Source organism: Manis javanica, chromosome 5, assembly GCF_040802235.1.
Source record: "Manis javanica isolate MJ-LG chromosome 5, MJ_LKY, whole genome shotgun sequence".
NCBI classification, from domain to species: Eukaryota; Metazoa; Chordata; class Mammalia; order Pholidota; family Manidae; genus Manis; species Manis javanica.
In genome coordinates, this window is record NC_133160.1 from 169,775,466 (window position 1) to 169,799,515 (window position 24,050).

Below are 24,050 nucleotides of genomic sequence, written 5' to 3' on the forward strand. Positions count from 1 at the left end.
AAATGTTTATTTAGGGGCTACGAGTGGCGAGGCCACAGGTCCCAGCAGTCCTTTGCTGACATAAGTAAACCTGACTTCTCCTCAGTTCATGCTCTGTAGTCTTCCTTGGTCAGACTCTGCCGCATGCTACACGTGGACCCCATGCCAACTCGTGCTGTCACACCCCCGAGGACCCGGCCCTCCCATCGCCATCCCTGAGCCTCCACCGTCAGGGCCCTAAACTCCATTCACTGTCACTGCTGCGGGTTGTCAAAGGTCAATCTAGCACCCTATGGAGACTGAGGACCAACCCTAAGAAAACCACATGAAGTGCGAGGCAACTGCCGGGGCCACCCACCCGGTTGTGAAACTTGGAGGGCCGGTACGTTCTGGTACACAGGTTGTAGACCATGTAACGTCCCGGATGCTTGGAGTCCAGAAACAACCGCACATCTTCTATGTTATTTTTGATGGCAGATTCCACACCCTCTGCCGGGAACGACATCACTGAAAGGGAAAGAGCCCACGTCAGCTGCCTGCACAGGTCCTGACCTTGCCCTCCCACGGTTGCTGGCCAACAGGGTGGGGCACTGAGAAGGGGCAGGCACAGATGCCCTTCCTGGCAGCCATTCACAGGGAGACCCTCTGGCATCTCCAGGCAGTTCCATGGGAACAGCAGTTCTGCCAGAGAGCCTAAAGCACAGCAGGGTCTCCAAGCATGCAGACATCACTTTCAGTTTTGATTTTTGCCTGGAGACCCAAGTTTGAAATGTGCGTGGCCTCGCATCATTCCCCTCATGACCTCTGCGTCCCAGGAAGCTCCAGACCAGGGGGCAAAGCCAGGCACAAGGATGGGTGCCCCAGGCTATGCCTCTGGCGAGTGAGTGGCTGCCAGTCCAAGAGGTGCTCCGTCCTTCCCCACCGGCCACACCTTCCATGCCCCGCCTGACATGGCCTGGGATGTGCTGGAGGCCAACATTCCATAAGCTATCCTCAAACACAAGAATCAGAAGCATGTCCTCATGCCTAAGGCAGCAAACGCACCAGCAATTCTGGATGTGATGTAAGATATGTCCAAATCTCCCTTTGCATAACTGGAAATAAAAAGAGCACTTGGTTATGACAGGAAATGTCTATGGTTAAGTCACAAAAGCATACACTGGAGCAAGTCCTATACAGGCTCTGGGGGATCTCACAGTTCAGGCTGCAGCTAATGGGAACACTGTGTGCATATGAGCGCACGTACATGTGTGTGAGTGCATGCACATATCTACATGTGTGTCTCACTACATGTGTGTCTGTGTGTCCACAGAGGGGGTGCCCAGTGGCCCACAGATTCCCATGGTAAGCAGGGCCTCCAGCAGAGCCCTGGGGTGGCCAGAGACCCCTGCAGGGTCTGAAGCCCACCGTGCAGGACTCCACCTGAGGGACTCCATCGGCGAGCACAAGTGGGCCTGGCAGGGAAAGAGGTATGCCTGCCTTCCTTGCCGTGCTGCTGGCACGCATGGTCAGGCACCTGAGAGTCATGGCCCCTGGTCCTTTCCAACCCTGGCATAAATGGCCAGGATCCACGTCTTCACCACTTCCTCATCCAGTCCTCTGCTTTTTCTTTGTGTGTTTGATAAACAAAAAGCCAGCAAGTTTGTCTTATGGAGTTTCCCTACAAACTCCTGAGTCTGTCAGCATCTGAGATGCTTCCATTCACTCAATTTGAGGTTCAGGGGCTCCAGCACCAGCCAGCAGGCACCCCAGGCCTGGCCCTGCCAAGTGTCTGGCAGCCTGTGATAGCCCCACCTTGGTCTGAGTGTCAAGGAGGTGCGCCCCATGGCAAGGGCCCCAGGCCAGGGCTGTCACCTTGCATAGCCCACCCAGGGATGGACTCTAACTACCCCTGCTAAATCAACCTGGTGAGGCCAGGGGTTTTGCCACATTTTTCATCTCAAACATACATCCTGGGCCAGAGACAGTTACATGCAGGCCCAACTGCTTATCCTGAGAGACTTCTTCCAAGGGTAGCTGTGCCTGTGGTCTGGGAGAGATTTCAGCAGTGTCCTCACCATCCCCAGAACTGAGCAAAGTGACTCCCTGGGCCCAGGCTGCTTGCACAGAAATACGTTTTGCCGAGAAGCTTTCCCTCTGGAGTCTGGAGTCTAGTTGTGCCAGGCACAGGGCAGAGGGTGCCTCTGGGGCCAGCTGGACACCCCCAGGAGCTGGATCTCCACAGAGCTTCCCATGTGCCGTTGCAGCCAGGCTGGGAACCAAGTCCCGCATGACTGCACGCAGCAAGGGCTCTGGAAGCGGTGCCTGGCTCCCCCAGGCCCTGCACCGCGAGCCCTTCTCCATGCTGATCCAACTGCCCCTCCTCTGAAATAAATCAGCCATGAGGATTGCTCTGCACAAAGGCTCCTGTGCCCTCCAGAGAATGGCCAACGTGGGGATCAGGGACTCTAAAGCACATCCCCCTTTTTCTATTCTGGAGATCCTCATGGTGACTGTGTAACTTATCCCCAGTGTCACACCAGAATGGTGCTGAGCAGCCTCTGGCCTACTGTGGCCCTGTTCCTGGGCATGCACCACCCTGTGCCTGAGTCACCGGTGAGAAACAGTGCTGGGTGTGCCACTGGCCTGGGGCATGCTACCAGGAGCTGTTTCCTCGAACTGATGCTCCATCTGGGGATGCAAGTTGGCCAGAGACTACAAGTCGGTCACAAAATCAGCTCAGTCGGGAGCAGCTGGCCCACGTTGGGCTGTTTTTCAAAGAAAAAACCTTGGCCTCTGAGACAGCATGTGAATACCAAGCCTCCCTTCTCACAGAAGCTGGCCCTTGGGAGGCAGGCCTTGGGGTGCCTGCCACTCACAGCGTGAGACCAAATGCTTGCCATCTCCGGCACAACCCGGAGCCGGTCACAGGGGCCAAGGGTGGCAGCATGACCATGGGCGTTGCCCGCTCTCCTCCCAACAGCCTGACCTGGGCCATGACTGGCTGGCCCACTTGAGACCCTGGGAGAAGGGGATCTTGGCCAGGTGTCACATGCTTTGCTCTTTTGAGAGTGAGGCTGAGGGACTTCTCTCATATCCAGGAGTTACCTGTTCATCATTGTCAGGCTGTGATTCAAGAGCCCCCAGTCCTGGGACCCTCCCCTGGGAGGATGTAAGGACACAGCTTCGTGGGGCTGAGTGAAGCCCTGGGGACTGCAGCCCATCAAGGTGACAACTGGGCTGCGGCTCACATGCCCTCAGACCCTCAGCAGCACACACAGATGACATGTGAGGGCCACATGGCCATGGTGGGGAGCAGAGCTCCACCTCTGCCCTTCACACCCAGACCAGAGCCACGACCTGGCTGACCACTCCAGCCTGTGGAGGGCTGGGAGCCAGCACCACAACCACGCAACACCTGCCTGGACAAGGCCTGGTCTGGGATGCTGGCAGGGCTGTGCAGATGCGCAGTCCTACAGGACACCTGGGCTCAGTGGAGACCAGGCTCCTCAGTACATAAGGTCACGTCAGGGACATTAAGTCAGGTGCACGCACAGGTACACACATGGAGGGTGGCACAGCATACTCACAACGCATGCACATACACACGATACAGGTGCTCACACCCATGACACACGTGCACACAAACATGCATGACACATGTGATCAACACATGACACATGTGCACATGAACACAACTTCACTGGTTTTGCCAGCAGCTATGGACACAGAACAATGACCCTGGCCCAGAAAAAAGAACAGATAAAACCAAGCCTAGAAGTTCCACACCTGCCACAGGGATATGGTGACCACACACCCAGGGAGAGATGCCCTGGCTCCCTGACTGGGGGTACACGACACGTCAAAGGTAATCGCAACCCAGCTCTGCACACCTGAGATAGCTGGGACAGGGTGTGGTCACCGCTCGTCAATGCTGATGCCTCCCAGGGGGTGAGCAGCGGCTACACTAGGGACCAGGAGCAAGGGCGCAGCAGCAGCAATGACACACACCCAAGGAGCCCCCCATCAGAGCTGAGGCCCCTCCAGGGACACAGCAGTGAAGGTCACACATGCCAGCATCCATCTGTGTGGCCACGTGTTCCCCTGACCATCCACCTCCCAAGTGACTCCATCCATCACACTCCACAGGCCCACAGCCGAGTGACAACCCTCCAACTAAGGGCCCAGCGCTAACGAGGTGCCACTACCCTACTGCACACCACCCAGGGGAATGTGTGCGCATGTGTGCCTGTCCCAGCAAGAAGCCCAGGGCCCAGAGCTCTGCTGGTCTCCATGGAAAGAGCCTCCCTGTGGAGAGGGTGGCACCCACCCATGGCTCCAGAGGCCACCTGGCTGGTGATGCCAGTGCCTCTCTGCTCTCCACCAAGTGCCTTCCCTGGCAGGGGCGGAAATGGGGCTGCAGGGCCCCCATCCCACAGTGTGAAATCCACCTGGGTTGTGTGTGGGTCAAGTCTGCCCAGAAGGCCAGGGGCTGGCATGGAGAATGGCCTGTTCCTGCAGCCTCAGCTGTGGGTTCTGGGGGCCTGGAGGTGAGACCACGCCTGAGAAAGCAGGAGCTGCTTCCAAGCGTGTGCCTGCATGCCCTCACTCACCTGGCAACAGACTGGATGACCTTGGATGAGGTGTCCTTGAGGTTGGTGAAGAGGCGCCCAGTGCCCCCACGCAGGATGTCCAGGAGCCCACCATAGGGCTGGTCATACTCAGCGACCGCCAGGCCTGTGAGCAGAGATGAGCCTCAGGCAGTGTGGGGCCTGTGGGCTATGCAAAGAGCAGTGCTGGGCAGCTCCCAAAGAGGGGATAGCCTGGAGCAACAGACCCCACAGGGGGCCATGGCCCTGCCAGCCAGGCCCAGGAATGAAACCGTGACTGGGCCCCAGCCTGGTGGGTGGCATGCCTGTCCACTGTCTGCAAGATACCCCAGGTCACTCTCATGAAGGCAGAACCCAGGTGCCGTCAAGGAGAGCCAGACCTTCCACTCCTGAATCAGTGCACTGGCCCAACCCGCTTCTAGCATTCGCTGATCACCAGTGGGGCAGCCATGCGTTGCACATGCTAAGGGGCCCAGCAAGGTGGGGGTGGGGGTCTTGTCCTAAGGCGAGTGGGTGGAGGTGGACATGGAAGCTGTGGAGAAGGACAGGTGGGGAAGGCTGTGCAAAAGGAAGTAGCCAGAGGCTCCGCCAGCCCAAGCTGTGCAAAGACAGGCCACGTGGCGGACCTCGGTCAGGCTTCAGGCTGGGACTCTCGTCTGAGGGGTCACCAGGATAGAGACCAGCCTCCTGGGGGTGGCCCTCATGGGCAGCAGTGGTGCAGGAGTCAGCATGGAAGTGTGAAACATACATGGGATCCCCCAGGGCCATGCCAGGTCCCTCCTGCACAACACAGCAACACCAGAGACCAGGAGTCAGGTCCCAGCCAGACGAGGGGCTGCTGGGCAGCTGCTGAGATGCAGCCAACATGTCCCGCGTATGTGACGTTTGGCCCTTCACCAGCAATGACCAGCCTGGCCCCAGCCAGCCACCACTACTCACGTGTGCAGAGTGAGCACACACCTGAGGTCTGCTCTTATGTGGGCACCTTGGGAACTGAGTCCACAGCAGTCACAGCAGCCCCACGTGCTCGGTGCTCACCCCGTGCAGACATGGAACACCCAGGTTGCGGGGCCAGCAGGCTGCCAGTGGGGCTGAGCCCATGCCCCAAACAGTGGCAGAGAACTGAGTTCAGGCATGGCCTCTTGTGATGTGCCCAGGTGTGGCCACATAGAGCTCAAGCCAAAGCTTCTACAGGGACACAGTTGTGCACACCAACACTGGGCACCTGGACCTGCCACATGCTGGACGAGGCGAGAATAGATCACTAGCCAAACACAGCCTGTGTGGTGAGGGAGGCCTGCTGGCACCGCCTCAGCCCCACCTCTCATCACAGGCCCTCTTCCCCATGCACCCCCTCCCGACAGGAGGGCCCTCAATGTTGCTATTTGCAGCGCTGCAAGGCATGCCCTCATCTGCCTGGGCCGTGGGTCAGGTGCATCAGCCAGGCCTCTGATGGGCAAGACTGAGTCAGCCTCAACAGGCTAGTGCGCTGGGCACCGGGGCTCGGCCCACCCCGGGGGTCCCGTGGCACCACAGAGCACCAGCACCGGCCTGGTGCTTCTCCCCGCCTCCCTGTCCTAGACCGTGGCCCTGAACGTGTCTGCTCCGCAGGGTTCCGGGAGATGCAGGGAACTGTGAACACGAGGTGGTCCTGGCGATCCTGACCAGGCAGCCTGTCACTGCCAGGCCGAAAGCCCCATAGGGTTCGCGTGTCTGGGTGCGGGAGGCCGTTAACCCCCAGGGCCAAGGGGCGGGCAGGGCCCGCAGCTGCAAATGGTCAGACTGCACAACTGCTATGGTAGGGGCTCACCTCCACTGTAGCTGCTACCAGGGGAGCCCCCGGGAGGAGGGGGCCCCCGGCACGACACAGTGTTCCCATAGCCCCCATTCTGCTCCAGGAGCTGTAAGGACCAAAACACAGAGTCAGCCCACAGAGGTCAGAGCCACAGTCCACATACTCCCTGCCACGAGAACCTGACAGCACACAGCACCGTGAGCTCCAGGCACGCGGCCACCCAGGGATGCCCTCCCACACAACGGTCACATGCCCATGGGAGGGCTCTCCCATGATGCCGCGCAGTTCCCTGGGACCAGAGGGCAGCCGTGCAAACACATCCCCACACGCAACTTGCTGAGCGGGCACTCAGGACCTCCCGGGCAGGCATCAGTGCACCCCCGGGAAGCAGCGGTGAGCGTGCCCCACTGGGTGGGGGCCCGTCACACAAGCCCACCTCACGCAGGCTTGGGATGGACCTGGCGCAGGGCACACACACCCCTGAGGCATCTGTCTCTCCGCCCCAGGCCCAGCCAGGCTCAGCTCGGGATGCGTCCAAAGCCCTGAAGACACTTGTAGCACCTGGCAGCACACGACCCAGCCAAATGTCAGGGAGCGGGATGCAGGGCCACGGCCCCTCACAGCCCCCCCGGCAACGGCCTCAACCTCGTACAGCCCTAAATAGGTTGCCCGTGACTCTCTTTATAGGTTATTGAGAAGCACACTTTAAGGTTCTGGGTTTTTTTACAAAAGCAGTTACTGAGTTAAAGTTTTATCATGTTGAGCTCAGAAAGTGAGGCATACACGTTATCAATTCCACGGAGCAGGATAAGATCTTGTCTTCTGTGTGACCTCGTAGGTGGGTGACATTCATGTCCAGTGCCTTAACAATAGCGTGCACACCCTGAGTGCAAGGCAACACTCGTCTACCACATCACTGCCTTTCTTCACAAAGTCTCAGTTCTGTGTACTTGTTCTGTCTGTTTCTGAGAAGAATCCATTTCCCGCTGTGACCGTGTGCTCCTCACAGTCCCTCAAGCCCCGGCTGTAGCATGGCACCTGCGGACGCCACGTGGCTCTATTCCACCCCTTTGTCATGCGCCCTGTTTAATGACACAGCCCACTCTTTCATGTGGTTCTCTTCTCAGGGTTCCAATTCCACTCCTGCATCCTCCCCTGGAGCCACCTGCTCCCATGTGGCTCAGAGAGAACGCTACTGGGGGCTTGATGTGGGCCCCCACCAGCCCTGGTGCTCCAAGTGCTAAGGCCAGACTGCGCTCGGAGCCCCACCCCATGGCAGCCTGCGCCCGTCTGTCAGCATCTCCACCAGCCCAGTGGGCACCAGCAGCCTGCACACCAGACACCTCCCCACACCACTGACCCTCTGCTGACCCTAGGGACCTACGTCTTCTGTGATGGGCCCCTCGAGCAGCCCCAGGCCAACTGCTCAGGGCTGCCACCTCACCGCCGTCCCCCACAACCAGACCCCCCAACACACCCCCTCAGTGCCTTCCCTTCCTCACAACCATGGCTGCTGGTGGCCACCAAGTCCTCATTTCATCTTCTGCCCTGGCTCCGGGCACGGGAACATCCTGCATGCTCAGTGGCCATCAAAAGCAGACACACCATGTGGTCAGCAGCCCAGCTTCCCATTCATTCCCCTGACTCCTGTGACCCCCTCCTGCAGGGCGGCACCCTTAAGGGCACAGGACCCCAGGCTGCCTGAGGGCCCCTCTCCGCGCCATGCTGTGAGGGCCCCCGAAAGACCAGGCTTCCACCCTCAGGCGGGCAGGTCTCAGAGCACCCTCAAGCCCATGTGATCACGAGCGGCACCGGGAAGACCCTACCTCAGCGACGGGCGCCGTGGGGTTCACGTTCCGGGCGGCCGCGATCTCCTGGAGCTGGTTCACCAGTTCTGTGATGGACAGCCGCTCCTCCGGGTTGACCCTCAGCGCAGCACCTGCGGCAGAGGCAGCACCGGCTCCCACAGAGAGCTTAGACCCGAGGCCCGCGCTCTACTTATGTTATTGACTTAAAAGCAAGTGAGGAAATGGTGACACGAGGAGCAACAACAGATGGAACAAAGCAAGCACCCGACCATCTGCGGACTCACAAATGGGGGCTGCCCAGTGGGAACCACAGAACAGCCTCACGGGGGCTGCAGGCAGGTGTGGTGGGCAGGTGCTGTCCTCCGCGGGCCCCGCGCTGACTTACGGATGAGGCCGTGGAACACGGAGTACCGGGTGTCGTCGGGAGGGATGGAGTACTTCCCGTTCACGATGCGAAGCCGTGCCCCATCTTCAAACGGGTGCTGCCGGAAGCACAGTAGGTACAGGATGCAGCCCAGGGCCTGGGGAGCAGAGGTAAGTGGGGTGGGGGGCACAGGGCAGGGGCGAGTGGGCCAGGGGCATGGGCTAAGGGGGGCATAGGGCAAGTGGGGAGGGCGTTGAGCAGGACATGGGGTGAGCAGGGTGTGGGGGTTGAGTGGGACACAGGGTGAGTGGGGCATGGGGTGAGCAGGTGAGTGGGCCAGAGAATGAGGGGGACACGGGGTGAGCAGGGTGGGGACTGAGCAGGACAGGGGGTACAGGGTGAGCAGGGCAGGGGTTGAGTGGGACACAGGGTGAGGGGGACATGGGTTGAACAGGGTGGGGGTGAGCAGGATGGGGGTACAGGGTGAGCACAGCAGGGGTTGAGGGGGACATGGGGTGAGAGGGCATGGGGTGAGCAGGGTGGAGGGTGAGCAGGGTGGGGGCTGAGGGGGACATGAAGTGAACGGGGCCCAGGGTGAGCAGTGGTTGAGCGGGCCTGGGATGAGGAGGCGCAGGAGGCACAGGGTGAGGGGCCATGAACTGAGTGACAGACGGGGTGAGCAGGGTGCAGGCTGAAAGGGCACAGGGTGAGGGGGACAGAGGGCAGTCGGCCATCCCCACCTCAGGTCCCTGGGGGCATAGCTGGGTCTGTGTGCACCCACGAGCAGGGTCATGCTCTCCCACTGCCTGGTGCCAGGTCAGAGGGAAACAGAAACCCCTGCCCTGTTTTCTACTCAAAAGGTCATCTAAACAGCAGTTCCTACATCCAAGCATGAGGCTCTGTTGGTCAGGGGCTGGCAGGGTGACCACAGAGGAAGGTGGCACCTCCACGTTCTTCCCCAGCATCTCCAAGCACAAGTGGACATGGCAACCTCACCTATGGGGTCAGTCGGGGCTTCCACAGAGCGTAGGAGCCCCATTACCCACAGCGTCCGAAGCCAGGAGTGTGTGAGGCTCCGGTGACCCCGCAGCATAGACACTTCGTCCTGCTGACAGCAAGTGGGGCCCGCCACACGCCCAGATGAGGACAAACCCCAAGCACACAAGGTTAGACCATCATGCTGGTGGGCACACTGTGCCCTCCTGTTGGGATGTGCCAAGGACGCCCCTTGGGGTCAACAAGGACTTGGAAAGGGAAGACGTGGTGGGGGTTTGGCATCGTAGGCCCCTCGGCCATTATGAAAGGCTCTAACACGTGCATCCTGCCGACTGGCACGTCCCAAGCTACTCTGCCTGCACCAGGATGGACCCACAGAGGAGTCGGCCCTGGATCCTGGCTGGCAGGTCTGGACTATGTGTCCTGAGGCACAGGGGCAGTCAGTGGTCTGGGGGCTGAAGTGTCGCTCCCCTGCTCACAGGGAGGATGGGAGGCTGAAGGATAACACGGAACAGGCAAACGCAGCACCGTGCCCCCCACCGCTGGCCACTCAAGCTCACATCCTGGTGGCTTGGGTGGAGTCAGTGGATGCCGGGAGGAGCACAGCCAGCACAATGCCCACTCCCACCAGGGATGGCCTCCTCCAGAGGGACAGGACTTCAGAGGTGAGGGAGGAGGTTGGGCCCAGCCCCGACTCTGAGATTCCCCCCCCCACCCCCAGGTCAGGCTGGCATCAAGCTCCAAGGCCATACAGACTTCTAGTGTCCAGGTGCACAAGCCACGGCTTTGTGAATCCCCAGGCCCTGCGACAGAGCTCTGACCAGGAAAGCACCTGCTCCTGCTTCGGGACGCCAAGCCTGCAGGCCGCACACTTTTCCCAGCCAGGGCCGTGTCTCAGCTCCGTGCTCACACCCACCCAATTTCTGCTCACGTCATCTCATTAACAGCAGCCACAAGTGACTCATAAGTAAACAAGGAAAAAACAAAGAGGAAAAGGAAAAATGAGGCCAAGGGCCAGCAGGCTAGCCTTGCCCCAGCACAGCACAAGGCCTGCACCACACCACGGGCAGCCTCACCCAGATGTCCTGCTTCTCGCCAATCGGGAAGTTCGAGTATAAGTCCACGATTTCTGGAGTTCTGTACATGGGCGTTGTGTTCCTGGTGATCTAATTTCAAAAAGACAGTTGTGTGCTATCAATATGTATTTTTTGCATTGATGCCCTGCATCTTTCCAAAACACACTGCAGGTATTTATGAATGATGTCCATTCACATCCCACCATGTTCCAGAAAGATCTCAGGCTGCCACCCCCACTGCCTCTCCAGCTTCCTGCCCCCACCGCTCTCTCCGGCCTGAGCAGCCGCCACAGCGCTCACTTGGGCCTCCTTGCTGTTGGCTCAGGAAAAGCATTTCACCTCACAGGAAACCTCGTCCAGTGTGGCGCACACAGAGCTCTATGAGGTGGCTCGTTGGTGTGTATGAGAGGAAACCCTGTTCTAACAAAAACTCCCAATCAGTTCTTGTGGACACAGCGCCTTCTCTAATGGGAGAGAGCTAAACCAAATTTACCTGTTTGGTTTTGGTTTTTATGTAAAAAAACCCCCAGGACCCAGGTACACAGGCTGGAATCTGGGACAGATGAGCACCTGTGTGCCCCTGCAAGTCAGGGCATAGCCAACACCCACACTGACCCGAGGCCCAGACTGCAGCAGAAGCAAGTAATAAACGGTGCCATGACCTCAATAGGACAGGGAAAATACTCAAGGCAAATGTGGTAACTTCACCCAAGATCTGCTCTCCAAGAGCAAGTGCCCTGAGAAGGTCAGCCCCAGGCTGGGTGCACACACAGGGTGGCTGGTGTCCATAGAGGGCCCACATGGAGCATGCACACAGCCCCGCACCTCCTCGGGCACGGTGAAAGCACGACTGCAGCCAGGCGGGCCTTGAAGGTGCTTCACTGAAACTGCACCGCAGCACTCGGCTGGGGGGTAGGCACCCCAGCACCAGGAGAGAGGCAAGGCGGAGTGCTGCACAGCCGGAGGGGCACTGTCTGGCTGCAGGCTCAGATGGCGCTGTCCTACACGATGACTAGACCTGGAGATATCTTTCTTTTACGTGGTACAGCCCCACAATATGCACTCAGGACTACCCTAAAAATATGCCCTGCACATAGAAGATCACACCTCCCACTGCCCATTGCCCAGTCTGCAGGGTGCAGACTGTGTGGGATGCCAAGCAGGCCTGGTTACGAGCAGCAGAGGCCACGGTGTAGTCAGGCAGTGACAAACCTCAGGGTGTGCAAAGCGTAGTGCCCATGCAGCACAGAGGGGCTTGAGGGGCAAAGCCAGGACCACCCCCACGTCTGTGCACGCCCTAGGTTTGGGCTGCGCAGGGGCTGGCAGAGGAACCACGGTGATTCCCGCATTCTCCCCAGGAGATTCACTCTCTTCTAGGAGAGGGGGGACACACTCCCTCTCTGTGTGAGGTGGGGCTGAGCTCACTGGAAGGAGACACAGAAGGGGTGGCGGACGAGAAGCTGGGGGTGGGCCTGGGTGGAGGGGCTGGCAGAAGGGCATGATTTCTGACAGGATGGGTGCGCTGATACACAAGCAAGCATGTTAGCATGTGACACATTAGTGTGTCAGCACAAATGGGCTGTGCACACGCACACTCTGCCTGGACAGGCGCGCCTGTGCCCGGGCTGTGGTCTCTGCCCCTGCCCCCACCCCCACCCAGAGGTGGAGGCATGATCGGTGCTGTTGAGCCTGGAGTAGCCTTCTCTGGGAAACAAAGTGCTCCAAAATGGCGGGAGCCGCTCCACGAGTCCTGGTGAGGGGTTCTGGTGCAGGCAAGGCGGCACGGGTGGGCTGCAAGCCCACAATGCTGAGCCTGGCAGCCAGAGCCACTGCCCAGGGCCTAGGATGGAGGGCCCTCCCTCACTCCTCATCGACTGCGAGGATGTCCCATACTCAGCACCCACAAAGGGCCCTTCCTGGGGAACAATTTCCTCACGAAGGCTCTGACCCGTGAGACCCTGCTGGGTCTGGGACTGTCTGAGACACGCTTCTGGTCTGGGCTCCTGGGAGGACTGGCCCCTCACACAGACACTGGCAGACACAGAGGATGGCTTCCCCTCAGCGCGTGTCTTAGCGGCAGGACCTGCCTCCTGTCCTCACTGCCGCCTTCTGCCTCATGTGGCTCACTCAGTGATAAGATCGCTCTAAGCTGTCTGTCTGGGAAAGCCAAGCCACTGGAAGAGGAACGCCTATCTGTCCATGTAGCTCAGGGTCCCAGAAAGCAGGCGCCATGGCACCCCATGGCCTCCAGCCCTCCTTTGCCCCCAGGCCATGCTGCCACACGTGTGGTGTGTCCACACGTGGTGCCACCTCCTACCCATGTGCACACAGACCACACTCAGTTTGTGCGGGTGTCCCGCAGGGGCTGCCAAAGCTCCCTTGCAAATTCACTGCTAAGGGGTATTTCTTTGGGAAGATGACAGCGTTCTGGGAATGGTGTGAGGGCTGCACACTACAATGTGCACTTGAGAAGAGTCCAGACGGTGACCCTCAATGGCTTGGATGTCTTCCCACAATAAAAAATGCAACAGGAAGAAACCATATGACACACAGAAGTGACGTTTGGACAGGCAAGTGATGGAGATGCAAGTCAATGCCTCAACTAGGGCTTCCTGACAACAGTAAGTGCTGTCCGGGGGAAGGAGGGCCTTCATGAGCTGAAGGGGCAGGCTGCTGGGGCTCATGAGTAAGGAGAGCCCCAAAGGAGCAGGCCTGCCATGCGGCTCACCTCTTCCTCCACCAGGGCACGCCGCTGGGCGCTCCAGCTGTAGTCAGGGTAATGTGAGATGGTTGTGGCGCTGCCGAAGTCACACAGCTTAATCGTCCCCTGGTTACTAAGCAACAAGTTCTCCACCTGTAAGATTCCAGAAGACAGTCCTTGTGAATGGGTGCCAGAGCCGGACTGTGGGCATCATGGGGCTGCATGAGGATGGGTGTCCTGGGCACATACAGCCAGCCATCTCACACCCAAAGGGAGGTCGGCAAGGGGCCCTCCTCTGGCAAAGGGAAAAATGCAGTGTCTTAAGACATTTCTGATCAAAATCAGTATGCGTACCTTTAAAAATGGGTAATTCAGAAAAACATAGGAAGTTAAAATCAAGCATAAATCAAACATCTCCAATCAATAATGTGGGATATACAGTGAAAGCCTTAGGAAAGTCAGGAGATGAAAAAATCTAACATACCATTTAAAAATCAACTATACCAGGAGATTCAAGATGGCAGGGTGAGAGGTGAGATAGAGAACTCCTCCCAAAATGACATTAGGTAAGAAAATATAATTAATACAACTAACCCTGGAACAGCAACAGGAGGGAAGGCTGAACCAGACTGCATGCAGACCTCAGGAACAGAGCAGACCTCACGAAACAGCGTAACTACCAAAGCCTTGATCCAGCGGGACCCAAGCCCTTCCCCACCCCAGCTCACCAGCGGGAGGAAGAGAAACAGAGCGGGGAGGGGGTGGAAGCCTGGGACTGCTGAACACCCAATCCCCGGAGGTCTCCTTTGCAAACAGAAACCTACATTGTGTGGTGCTCTGGAGGTTGGTGGGACTGGGGAGCTGGAACAGGCGGAGTGCTTGAGAGACTGAGATTCCGGTGGAGGAGGGGAACGACACCCGGCCTCTCTGAGACGAAGGAAAGGCAGGCGGTCTGAGAGGCTTCCTAGCAGCTAGAGGGCTGCTCAAGGGGCGGGGTTTGCATGGAGCTTGCTGCGCAGGAGAAGGGAGAGCTGGACAAGGTTGTCTGGGTGCACTCTGCCCAGCTGGTTGGGAGCTGTGAGGGGCTTCAGCTGCTCCATCCCCCGGCTGGATGCTGAACTTCGAGGCCCCGCGTGAAACACACAAGGCCTGCTAGCACCAGCTTGCAAAGTGGCATGCACTGCGCTGGCGTCAGGCCAGGCAAAGGGAGACCCCGCCTACAACACCTAGAGATGCCAAGCACAGAGGCTTACACCTGTGTGCTCAGCCCACTGGCTCTGACACCTGAGAAGGCACCACAGACGTGAATTGGGGAACAGATCTTTCCTCTCCCCAGGCACCAGCTCTGCTCCCATATGGCCCCCAACCTCACTCTAGGGGCTGAGCAGCTCCAGAGACTGGAGATCCTGGGCACTAGAGGGCACCACACAGAAATATGAAATGTCAAAAGAGCCTGGTTCAGACCAAAATATCACAAAACCCAGAAAAAGGGCCAAATGAAACTGAACTCACCAATCTTCCTAAAAGAGAGTTCAAAAAAAAAATCATAAACATGCTTATGGAGATACAGAAAAATATTCAAGAACTCAAGAATGAATTTAAGATGGAGATTCAATCACTGAGAAATTCCATATCTGAAATGAAACATACAATGGAGGGATTTAAAAGCAGATTAGATGTAATAGAGACAGTAAATGGAATAGAAATTAGAGAAGAGGAATACAAAGAAGCTGAAGCAGAGAGAAAAAAGGATCTCTAAGAATGAAAGAATATTGAGAGAATCCAAACAGAACAATATTCGCATTATAGGGTACCAGAAGAAGAAGACAGAGAAAAAGGGATAGAAAGGGTCATCGAGGAGGTAACTGCTGAAAACTTCCCCAATCTGGGGAAGGACATAGTCTCTCAGGTCATGGAGGTGCACAGATCTCCCAACACAAGGGACCCAAGAAAGACAACATCAAGACATAAAAACTAAAATGGCAAAGATCAAGAATAAAGACAGACTATTAAAAGCAGCTAGACAGAGAAAAAGATCACATATAAAGGAAAACCCATTCAGGCTATCATCAGATTTCTCAACAGAAACCTTACAGGCCAGAAGGGAGGAGCATAATATAGTTCATGCCATGAAGCAGAAGGGCCTCGAACCAAGCATGCTCTACCCAGCAAGGTTATCATTTTTTTTCCTTTTTTTGTATTTTGGTATCATTAATCTACAATTACATGAAGAACATTAGTTTACTAGGCTCCCACCTTCATCAAGTCCCTCCCAGATACCCCTTCACAGTCACTGACCATAAACGTAGTAAGATGCTATAAAATCACTACTTGTCTTCTCTGTGTTGTAGAGCCCACCCCGTGCCCCCGCACACGAGACATGCTAATTGTAATGCCCCTTTTCTTTTTCCCTGCCCTTATCCCTCCCTTCCCACCCATCCTCCCCAGTCCCTTTCCCTTTGGTAACTGTTAGTCCATTCTTGGGTTCTGAGATTCTGCTGCTGTTTTGTTCCTTCAGTTTTTTCTTTGTTGTTATACTCCGCAGATGAGTGAAATCATTTGGTACTTGTCATTCTCCGCCTGGCTTATTTCACTGAGCATAATACCCTGTAACTCCATCCATATTGTTGCAAATGGTAGGATCTGTTTTTTTCTTATGGCTGAGTAAAATTCCATTGTGTATATGTACCACATCTTCTTTATCCATTCATCTGCTGATGAACATTTAGGTTGCTTCCATATCTTGGCTATTGTAAATAGTGCAGCGATAAACATAGGGCTGCATCTGTCTTTTTCAAACTGGAGTGCTGCATCCTTAGGGTAAATTCCTAGAAGTGGAATTCCTGGATCAAATGGTATTTCTATTTTGAGCATTTTGAGGAACCTCCATACTGCTTTCCACAATGGTTGAACTAATTTACATTCCCACCAGCAGTGTAGTAGAGTTCTCCTTTCTCCACAACCTTGCCAACATTTGTTGTTGTTTGTCTTTTTGATGATGGCGATCCTTACTGGTGTGAGGTTATATCTCATTGTGGTTTTAATTTGCATTTCTCTGATGACAAGTGATGTGGAGCATCTTTTCATGTGTCTGTTGGCCATCTGAATTTCTTCTTTGGAGAACTGTCTATTCAGCTACTCTGCCCATTTTTTAACTGGATTATTCGCTTTTTGTTTCTTGAGGTGCGTGAGCTCTTTATATATTTTGGATGTCAACCCTTTTTCGGATCTGTCATTTATAAATATATTCTCCCATACTGTAGGGTACCTTTTTGTTCTATTGATGGTGTCCTTTGCTGTACAGAAGCTTTTCAGCTTGATATAGTCCCACTTGTTCATTTTTGCTTTTGTTTTATTGCCCAGGGAGACATATTCATGAAGAAGTCACTCATGTTTATGTCTAAGAGATTTTTGCCTATGTGTTTTTCTAAGAGTTTTATGGTTTCATGACTTACATTCAGGTCTTTGATCCATTTTGAATTTATTTTTGTGTATGGGGTTAGACAGTGATCCACTTTCATTCTCTTACATGTAGCTGTCCAGTTCTGCCAGCACCATCTGTTGAAGAGACTGTCATTTCCCCATTGTATGTCCATGGCTCCTTTATCATATATTAATTGACCATATATGTTTGGGTTAATGTCTGGAGTCTCTAATCTGTTCCACTGGTCTGTGGCTCTGTTCTTGTGCCAGTACCAAATTGCCTTGATTACTATGGCTTTGTAGTAGAGCTTGAAGTTGTGGGAGTGAGATCCCCGCCACTTTAGTCTAATTTCTCAGGATTGTTTTGGCTATTCAGGATCTTTGGTGTTTCCATATGAATTTTTGAACTATTTGTTCCAGTTTGTTGAAGAATGTTGTTGTAATTTGATAGGGATTGCATCAAATCTGTATATTGCTTTGGGCAGGATGGCCATTTTGACGATATTAATTCTTCCTAGCCAAGAGCATGGGATGAGTTTCCATTTGTTAGTGTTCCCTTTAATTTCTCTTAAGAGTGACTTGTAGTTTTCAGGGTATAGGTCTTTCACTTCTTTGGTTAGGTTTATTCCTAGGTATTTTATTCTTTTTGATGCAATTGTGAATGGAATTGTTTTCCTGATTTCTCTTTCTATTGGCTCATTGTTAGTGTATAGGAAAGCCACAGATTTCTGTGTGTTAATTTTGTATCCTGCAACTTTGCCAAATTCCAATATCAGTTCTAGTAGTTTTGGAGTGGAGTCTTTAGGGTTTTTTTATGTACAGTATCATGTCATCTGCAAATAGTGACAGTTTAACTTCTTCTTTACCAATCTGGATTCCTTGTATTTCTTTGTTTTGTCTAATTGCTGTGGCTAGGACCTCCAGTACTATGTTAAATAACAGTGGGGAGAGTGGGCATCCCTGTCTTGTTCCCGATCTCAGAGGAAAAGCTTTCAGCTTCTCGCTGTTCAGTAAGATGTTGGCTGTGGGTTTATCGTATATGGCCTTTATTATGTTGAGGTACTTGCCATCTATACCCATTTTGTTGAGAGTTTTTATCATGAATGGATTTTGAATTTTGTTGAATGCTTTTTCAGCATCTATGGAGATGATAGTGTGGTTTTTGTCCTTCTTTTTGTTGATGTGGTGGATGATGTTGATGGATTTTCAAATGTTGTACCATCCTTGCATCCCTGGGATGAATCCCACTTGGTCATGGTGTATGATCCTTTTGATGTATTTTTTAATTTGGTTTGCTAATGTTTTGGTGAGTATTTTTGCATCTATGTTCATCAGGGATATTGGTCTGTAGTTTCCTTTTTTGGTGGGTTCTTTGCCTGGTTTTGGTATTAGGGTGATGTTGGCTTCATAGAATGTGTTTGGGAGTATTCTCTCCTCTTCTATTTTTTGAAAAACTTTAAGGAGAATGGTATTATGTCTTCTCTGTATGTCTGATAAAATTCCAAGGTAAATCCATCTGGCCCAGGGGTTTTGTTCTTGAGTAGTTTTTTGATTACCACTGCAATTTCATTGATGGTAATTGGTCTGTTTAGATTTTCTGTTTCTTTCTGGGTCAGTCTTGGAAGGTTATATTTTTCTAGGAAGTTGTCCATTTCTCCTAGGTTTCCCAGCTTGTTAGCATATAGGTTTTTCATAGTATTCTCTAACAATTCTTTGTATTTCTATGGGGTCCGTCATGATTTTTCCTTTCTCGTTTCTGATTCTTTTGATGTGTGTTGACTCTCTTTTTCTCTTAATAAGTCTGGCTAGAGGCTTATCTATTTTGTTTATTTTCTCAAAGAACCAGCTCTTGGTTTCACTGAGTTTTTTCCATTGTTTTATTCTTCTCAATTTTATTTATTTCTTCTCTGATCTTTATTATGTCCCTCCTTCTGCTGACCTTAGGCCCCATTTATTCTTCTTTTTCCAATTTCAATAATTGTGACATTAGACTATTCATTTGGGATTGTTCTTCCTTCTTTAAGTAGGCCTGGATTGCTGTTTAGTTTCCTCTTAGAACTGCTTTCGCTGCATCCCACAGAAGTTGGGGCTTTATGCTGTCATTGTCATTTGTCTCCGTATATTGCTTGATCTCTGTTTTAATTTGGTCATTGATCTATTGATTACTTAGAAGCATGTTGTGAAGCCTCCATGTGTTTGTGAGCCTTTTTGTTTTCTTTGCACAATTTATTTCTAGTTTTATGCCTTTGTGGTCTGAGAAGTTGGTTGGTACAATTTCAATCTTTTTGAATTTACTGAGGCTCATTTTGTGGCATAGTACATGGTCTATTCTGGACAATGTTCCATGTGCACTTGAGAAGAATGTGTATCCTGTTGCTTTCGGATGTAGAGTTCTATAGATGTCTGTTAGTTCCATCTGTTCTAGTATGTTGTTCAGTGCCTCTGTCAAGGTTATCATTTAAATTTGAAGGAGGGATTAAACAATTTTCAGATAAGCAAAAGCTGAGAGAATTTACCTCCCACAAAGCACCTCTACAGTGCATTTTGGACAGACTACTATAGATGGAAGTATTCTTAAGGCTAAATAGATGTCACTAGGGGAAATAAAACCACAGCAAAGTAGAATAATTAATTACTAAGCAGATGCAAAGTCAAATCAACTACCCAAAAAGTCAATCAAGGGACAAAGAGTACAGAATATGATACCCACCATATAAAGAATGGAGGAGGAAGAAAAAGGAGGAAAAAAAAAAGAACCTCTATGTTGTGTTTATAATACCATATGTGGTGAGTTAAATTAGACTGTTAGATAGTAAGGGAATTAATTACTCTTGAACCTTTGGTAACCACAAATCCAAAGCCTGCAATGGCAATAAGTACATACCTATCGATAATCTCGTAAATGTAAATGATCTGAATGGAAGAACTAAAAGACACAGAGTCACTGAATGGATAAAAAAGCAAGACCCATCTATATGCTGCTTACAAGAGGCTCACCTCAAACCCAAAGACATGCACAGACTAAAAGTGAAGGGATGGAAAAAGATATTTCATGCAAACAATAGGGAGAAAAAAGCAGGAGTTGCAGTACTTGTATCAGACAAAATAGACTTCAAAACAAAGAAAGTAACAAGAGACAAAGAGGGATATTACATAACGATAAAGGGGTCAGGGATATAACTATTATAAATATCTATGCACCCAACACAGGATCACCTATGTATGTGAAACAAATACTAACAGAATTAAAGGGGGAAATACAATGCAATGCATTCATTTTGGGAGACTTCAACACACCACTCACTCCAAAGGACAGATCAACCAGACAGAAAATAAGCAAAGAGACAGAGGCACTGAACAACTCATTAGAACAGATGGACCTAATGGACATCTACAGAACATTCCATTCAAAAGCAACAGGATACACATTCTTCTCAAGTGCACATGGAATATTTTCAAGAATAGACCGTATACTAGGTCACAAAAAGAGCCTCAGTAAATTAAAAAAGATTGAAATTGTACCAACAAGCATCTCAGATCACAAAGGTATGAAACTAGAAATAAATTACACAAAGAAAACAAAAAAGCCCCCAAACACATGGAGGCTTAATAACATGCTCCTAAATAACCAATGGATCAATGACCAAATAAAAACAGATCAAGCAAGATATGGAGATAAATGACAACAATAATTCAACACCGCAAAATCTGTGGGACGCAGTGAAGGCTGTGCTAAAAGGAAAGTATATTGCCATACAGGCCTACCTCAGGAAAGAATAACAATCCTAAATGAACAGTCTAAACTCACAATTAACGAAACTAGAAAAGAAGAACAAATAGAGCCCAAAGTCAGTAGAAGGAGGAACATAATAAAGATTAGAGCATAAATAATTAAAATTGAGAAGAATAAGAAAATACAAAGAATCAATGAAAGCAGGAGCTGGTGGTTCTTCGAGAAAAGAAACAAAATAGATAAACCCCTAACCGGGCTTATCAAGAAAAAAGGAGAGTCTACACACAAAAGCAGAATCAGAAATGAGAAAGGAAAAATCACTATGGACACCACAGAAATACGAAAGTTATGAGACAATATTATGAAAAATTATATGATAACAAATGGGATAACCTAGAAGAAATGGACAACTTTCTAGAAAAATGAAACCTTCCAAGGCTGACCCAGGAAGAAACAGAAAATCTGAAAAGACCAATTACCAGCAAAGAAATTGAACTGGTAATCAAAAAATTACTCAAGAACAAAACTCCTGGACCAGATGGTTTCACTGCTGAATTTTATCAAACATTTAGTGAAGACCTAATACCCATCCTCCTTAAAGTTTTCCAAAAAGTAGAAGAGGAGGGAATACTCCCAAAATCATTCTACGAAGCCAACATCACTCTAATACCAAAATCAGGCAAAGACACCACAAAAAAAGAAAATTACAGATCAATACCCCTGATGAACATAGATGCAAAAATACTCAAAATATTAGCAAATTGAATTAAAAAATACATCAAAAAGATCATCCATCATGATCAAGTGGGATTCATCCCAGACATGCAAGGATGGTACAATATTCAAAAATCCATCAACATCATCCACTATATCAACAAAAAGAGGGACAAAAACCACATGATCATCTCCATAGATGCTGAAAAAGCATTCATCAAAATTCAACATCCATTCATGATAAAAACTCTCAACAAAATGGGTATAGAGGGCAAGTACCTCAACATAATAAAGGCCATATATGAAAAACCCACAGCCAATATTATGCTTAACAGTGAGAAGCTGAAAGCTTTTCATTTAAGATTGGAAACAAGACAAGAATGCCCACTCTCCCCACTTCTTTCAACAAAGTTCTGGAGGTCTTAGCAACGGCAATAAGACAACATGAAGAAATACAACGCACCAAGATTGGCAAGGAAGAAGTCAAACTGTCCCAGTTTGCAGATGCCATGATATTGTACATAAAAAACCCTTAAGAACCCACTCCAAAACTACTAAAACTAATATCTGAATTTAGCAAAGTTGCAGGATACAAAATGAATACACAGAAATCTGTTGCATTCCTACACACTAATGATGAACTAGCAGAAAGAGAAATCAGAAAACAATTCTATCCATAACTGCATCAAAAAGAATAAAATACCTAGGAATAAACCAAACGATGGAAGTGAAAGACATATACCGTGAAAACTACAAGACCCTCTTAAGAGAAATTAAAGAGGACACTAATAAATGGAAATTCATCCCGTGCTCTTGGGTAGGAAGAATTAATACTGTCAAAATAGCCATCCTGCCTAAATCAATCTACAGATTAAATGCAATCCCTATCAAAATACCTATAGCATTCTTCAATGAACTAGAGCAAATAGTTCTAAAATTCATATGGAACCACAAAAGATCCCAAATAGCCAAAGCAATCCTGAGAAGGAAGAATAAAGCTGAGGGGATCATGCTCCCCAACTTCAAGCTCTACTACAAAGCCACAGTAATCAAGACAATTTGGTACTGGCACAAGAACAGACCCATAGACCAACGCAACAGACCAGAGAGCACAGATATAAACCCAAGCATATACGGTCAATTAATATATGATAAAGGAGCCATGGATATACAATGGGTAAATGACAGCCTCTTCAACAGCTGGTGCTGGCAAAACTGGACAGTTACATGTAAGAGAATGAAACTAGATCACTGTTTAACCCCATACACCAAAGTAAACTCAAAATGGATCAAAGACCTGAATGTAAGTCATGAAACCATAAAACTCTTAGGAACAAACATAGGCAAAAATCTCTTGGACATAAACATGAACAACTGCTTCATAATCTTCCCGGGCAAGGGAAACAAAAGCAAAGATGAACAAGTGGGACTATATCAAACTAAAAAGTTTCTGTACAGCAAAGGACACCATCAATAGAACAAAAAGGCATCCTACAGTATGGGAGAATATATTTATAAATGACATATCCCAAAAAGGGTTGACATCCAATATATATAAAGAGCTCATGCACCTCAACAAAGAAAAAGCAAATAAGCCAATTAAAAAATGGGGAGAGGAGCTGAACAGACACTTCTCCAAGGAAGAAATTCAGATGGCCAACAGGCACATGAAAAGATGCTCCACATCGTTAATCATCAGAGAAATGCAAATTAAAACCACAACAAGATATCACCTCACACCAATTACGATGGCTACCGTCCAAAAGACAAACAACAACAAATGTTGGCAACGATGTGGAGAAAGGGGAACCATCCTACACTGCTAGTGGGAATGTAAGCTAGTTTAACCATTGTGGAAAGCAGCATGGAGGATCCACAAAAAACTCAAAATAGAAATGCCATGTGACCCAGGAACTCCACTCACAGGAATTTACCCTAAGAATGCAGGAGCCCAGGTTGAAAAAGACAGATGCACCCCTATGTTTATTGCAGCACTATTTACAATAGCCAAGATATGGAAGCAACCTAAGTGTCCATCAGTAGATGAATGGATAAAGATGTGGTACATATACACAATGGAACATTATTCAGCCATAAGAAGAAAACAAATCCTACCATTTTCAACAACATGTGGAGCTGGAGGGTATTATGCTCAGTGAAATGTGCCAGGTGGAGAAAGACAAGTATTAAATGATTTCGCTCATCTGTGGAGTACAAGAACAAAGAAAAACCGAAGGAACAAAACAACAGCAGATTGCAAGAATGGACTAACAGTTACCAAAGGGAAAGGGACTGGGGAAGATGGGTGGGAAGGGAGGGATAAGGGGGAAAAAGAGGCATTACAATTAGCACACATAATGTATTGGGGGGGACATGGGGAAGGCAGTACAACACAGAGCAGACAAGTAGTGATTCTATAGCATCTTACTAGGCTGATGGACAGTGACTGTAACGGGGTACGTGGTGGGGACTTGATAATGGGGGGAGTCTAGTAACCATAATGTTGCTCATGTAATTGTACATTAATGATACCAAAATCAGAAAAAAAATTCAACTATACCATGAACCCAGGACTCTTAACAAAAGATACACAGAAAATTATATAACTGATACCAATTTTTATGTAAAATAAACAGAGAGTGAGGCCACATCCCTACCAGGAAAGGTACAAACCCACTGACACTGCAGGACAGGCCCATCACCCACGGCAATTCCAGCCATTGTCTATGTCTGCAGCCATGAGCTATGAACAGGTTTTACACATTTAAAGGGTTGGGAAAAAATCAGCAGAAGACTAACATGCCAAGACCCCAGCCTCAGGGAGCTTTAGTGGCTGTGCCCCCACAGGGCCTGTGGCTGCCTCCTTGCTAGG

General features: G+C 50.6%; 1 protein-coding gene across 8 annotated transcripts in view; it reads right to left on the bottom strand.

Annotated features, from left to right (window-relative positions):
* Positions 1–24,050, bottom strand: part of GAK (cyclin G associated kinase) — a 71,399-nt gene that overhangs the window by 22,240 nt on the left and 25,109 nt on the right. For all 8 annotated transcript variants that reach the window (XM_073237901.1, XM_073237902.1, XM_073237900.1 and 5 more), the window contains exons 6-13: positions 13,336–13,461; positions 10,608–10,697; positions 8,557–8,692; positions 8,190–8,302; positions 6,379–6,469; positions 4,572–4,695; positions 1,024–1,073; positions 338–486 (exon numbers count right to left, since the gene is read on the bottom strand). In XM_073237901.1, the coding sequence (XP_073094002.1) occupies positions 338–486; positions 1,024–1,073; positions 4,572–4,695; positions 6,379–6,469; positions 8,190–8,302; positions 8,557–8,692; positions 10,608–10,697; positions 13,336–13,461 (879 nt within the window). The remainder of the gene's footprint in view (positions 1–337; positions 487–1,023; positions 1,074–4,571; positions 4,696–6,378; positions 6,470–8,189; positions 8,303–8,556; positions 8,693–10,607; positions 10,698–13,335; positions 13,462–24,050) is intronic.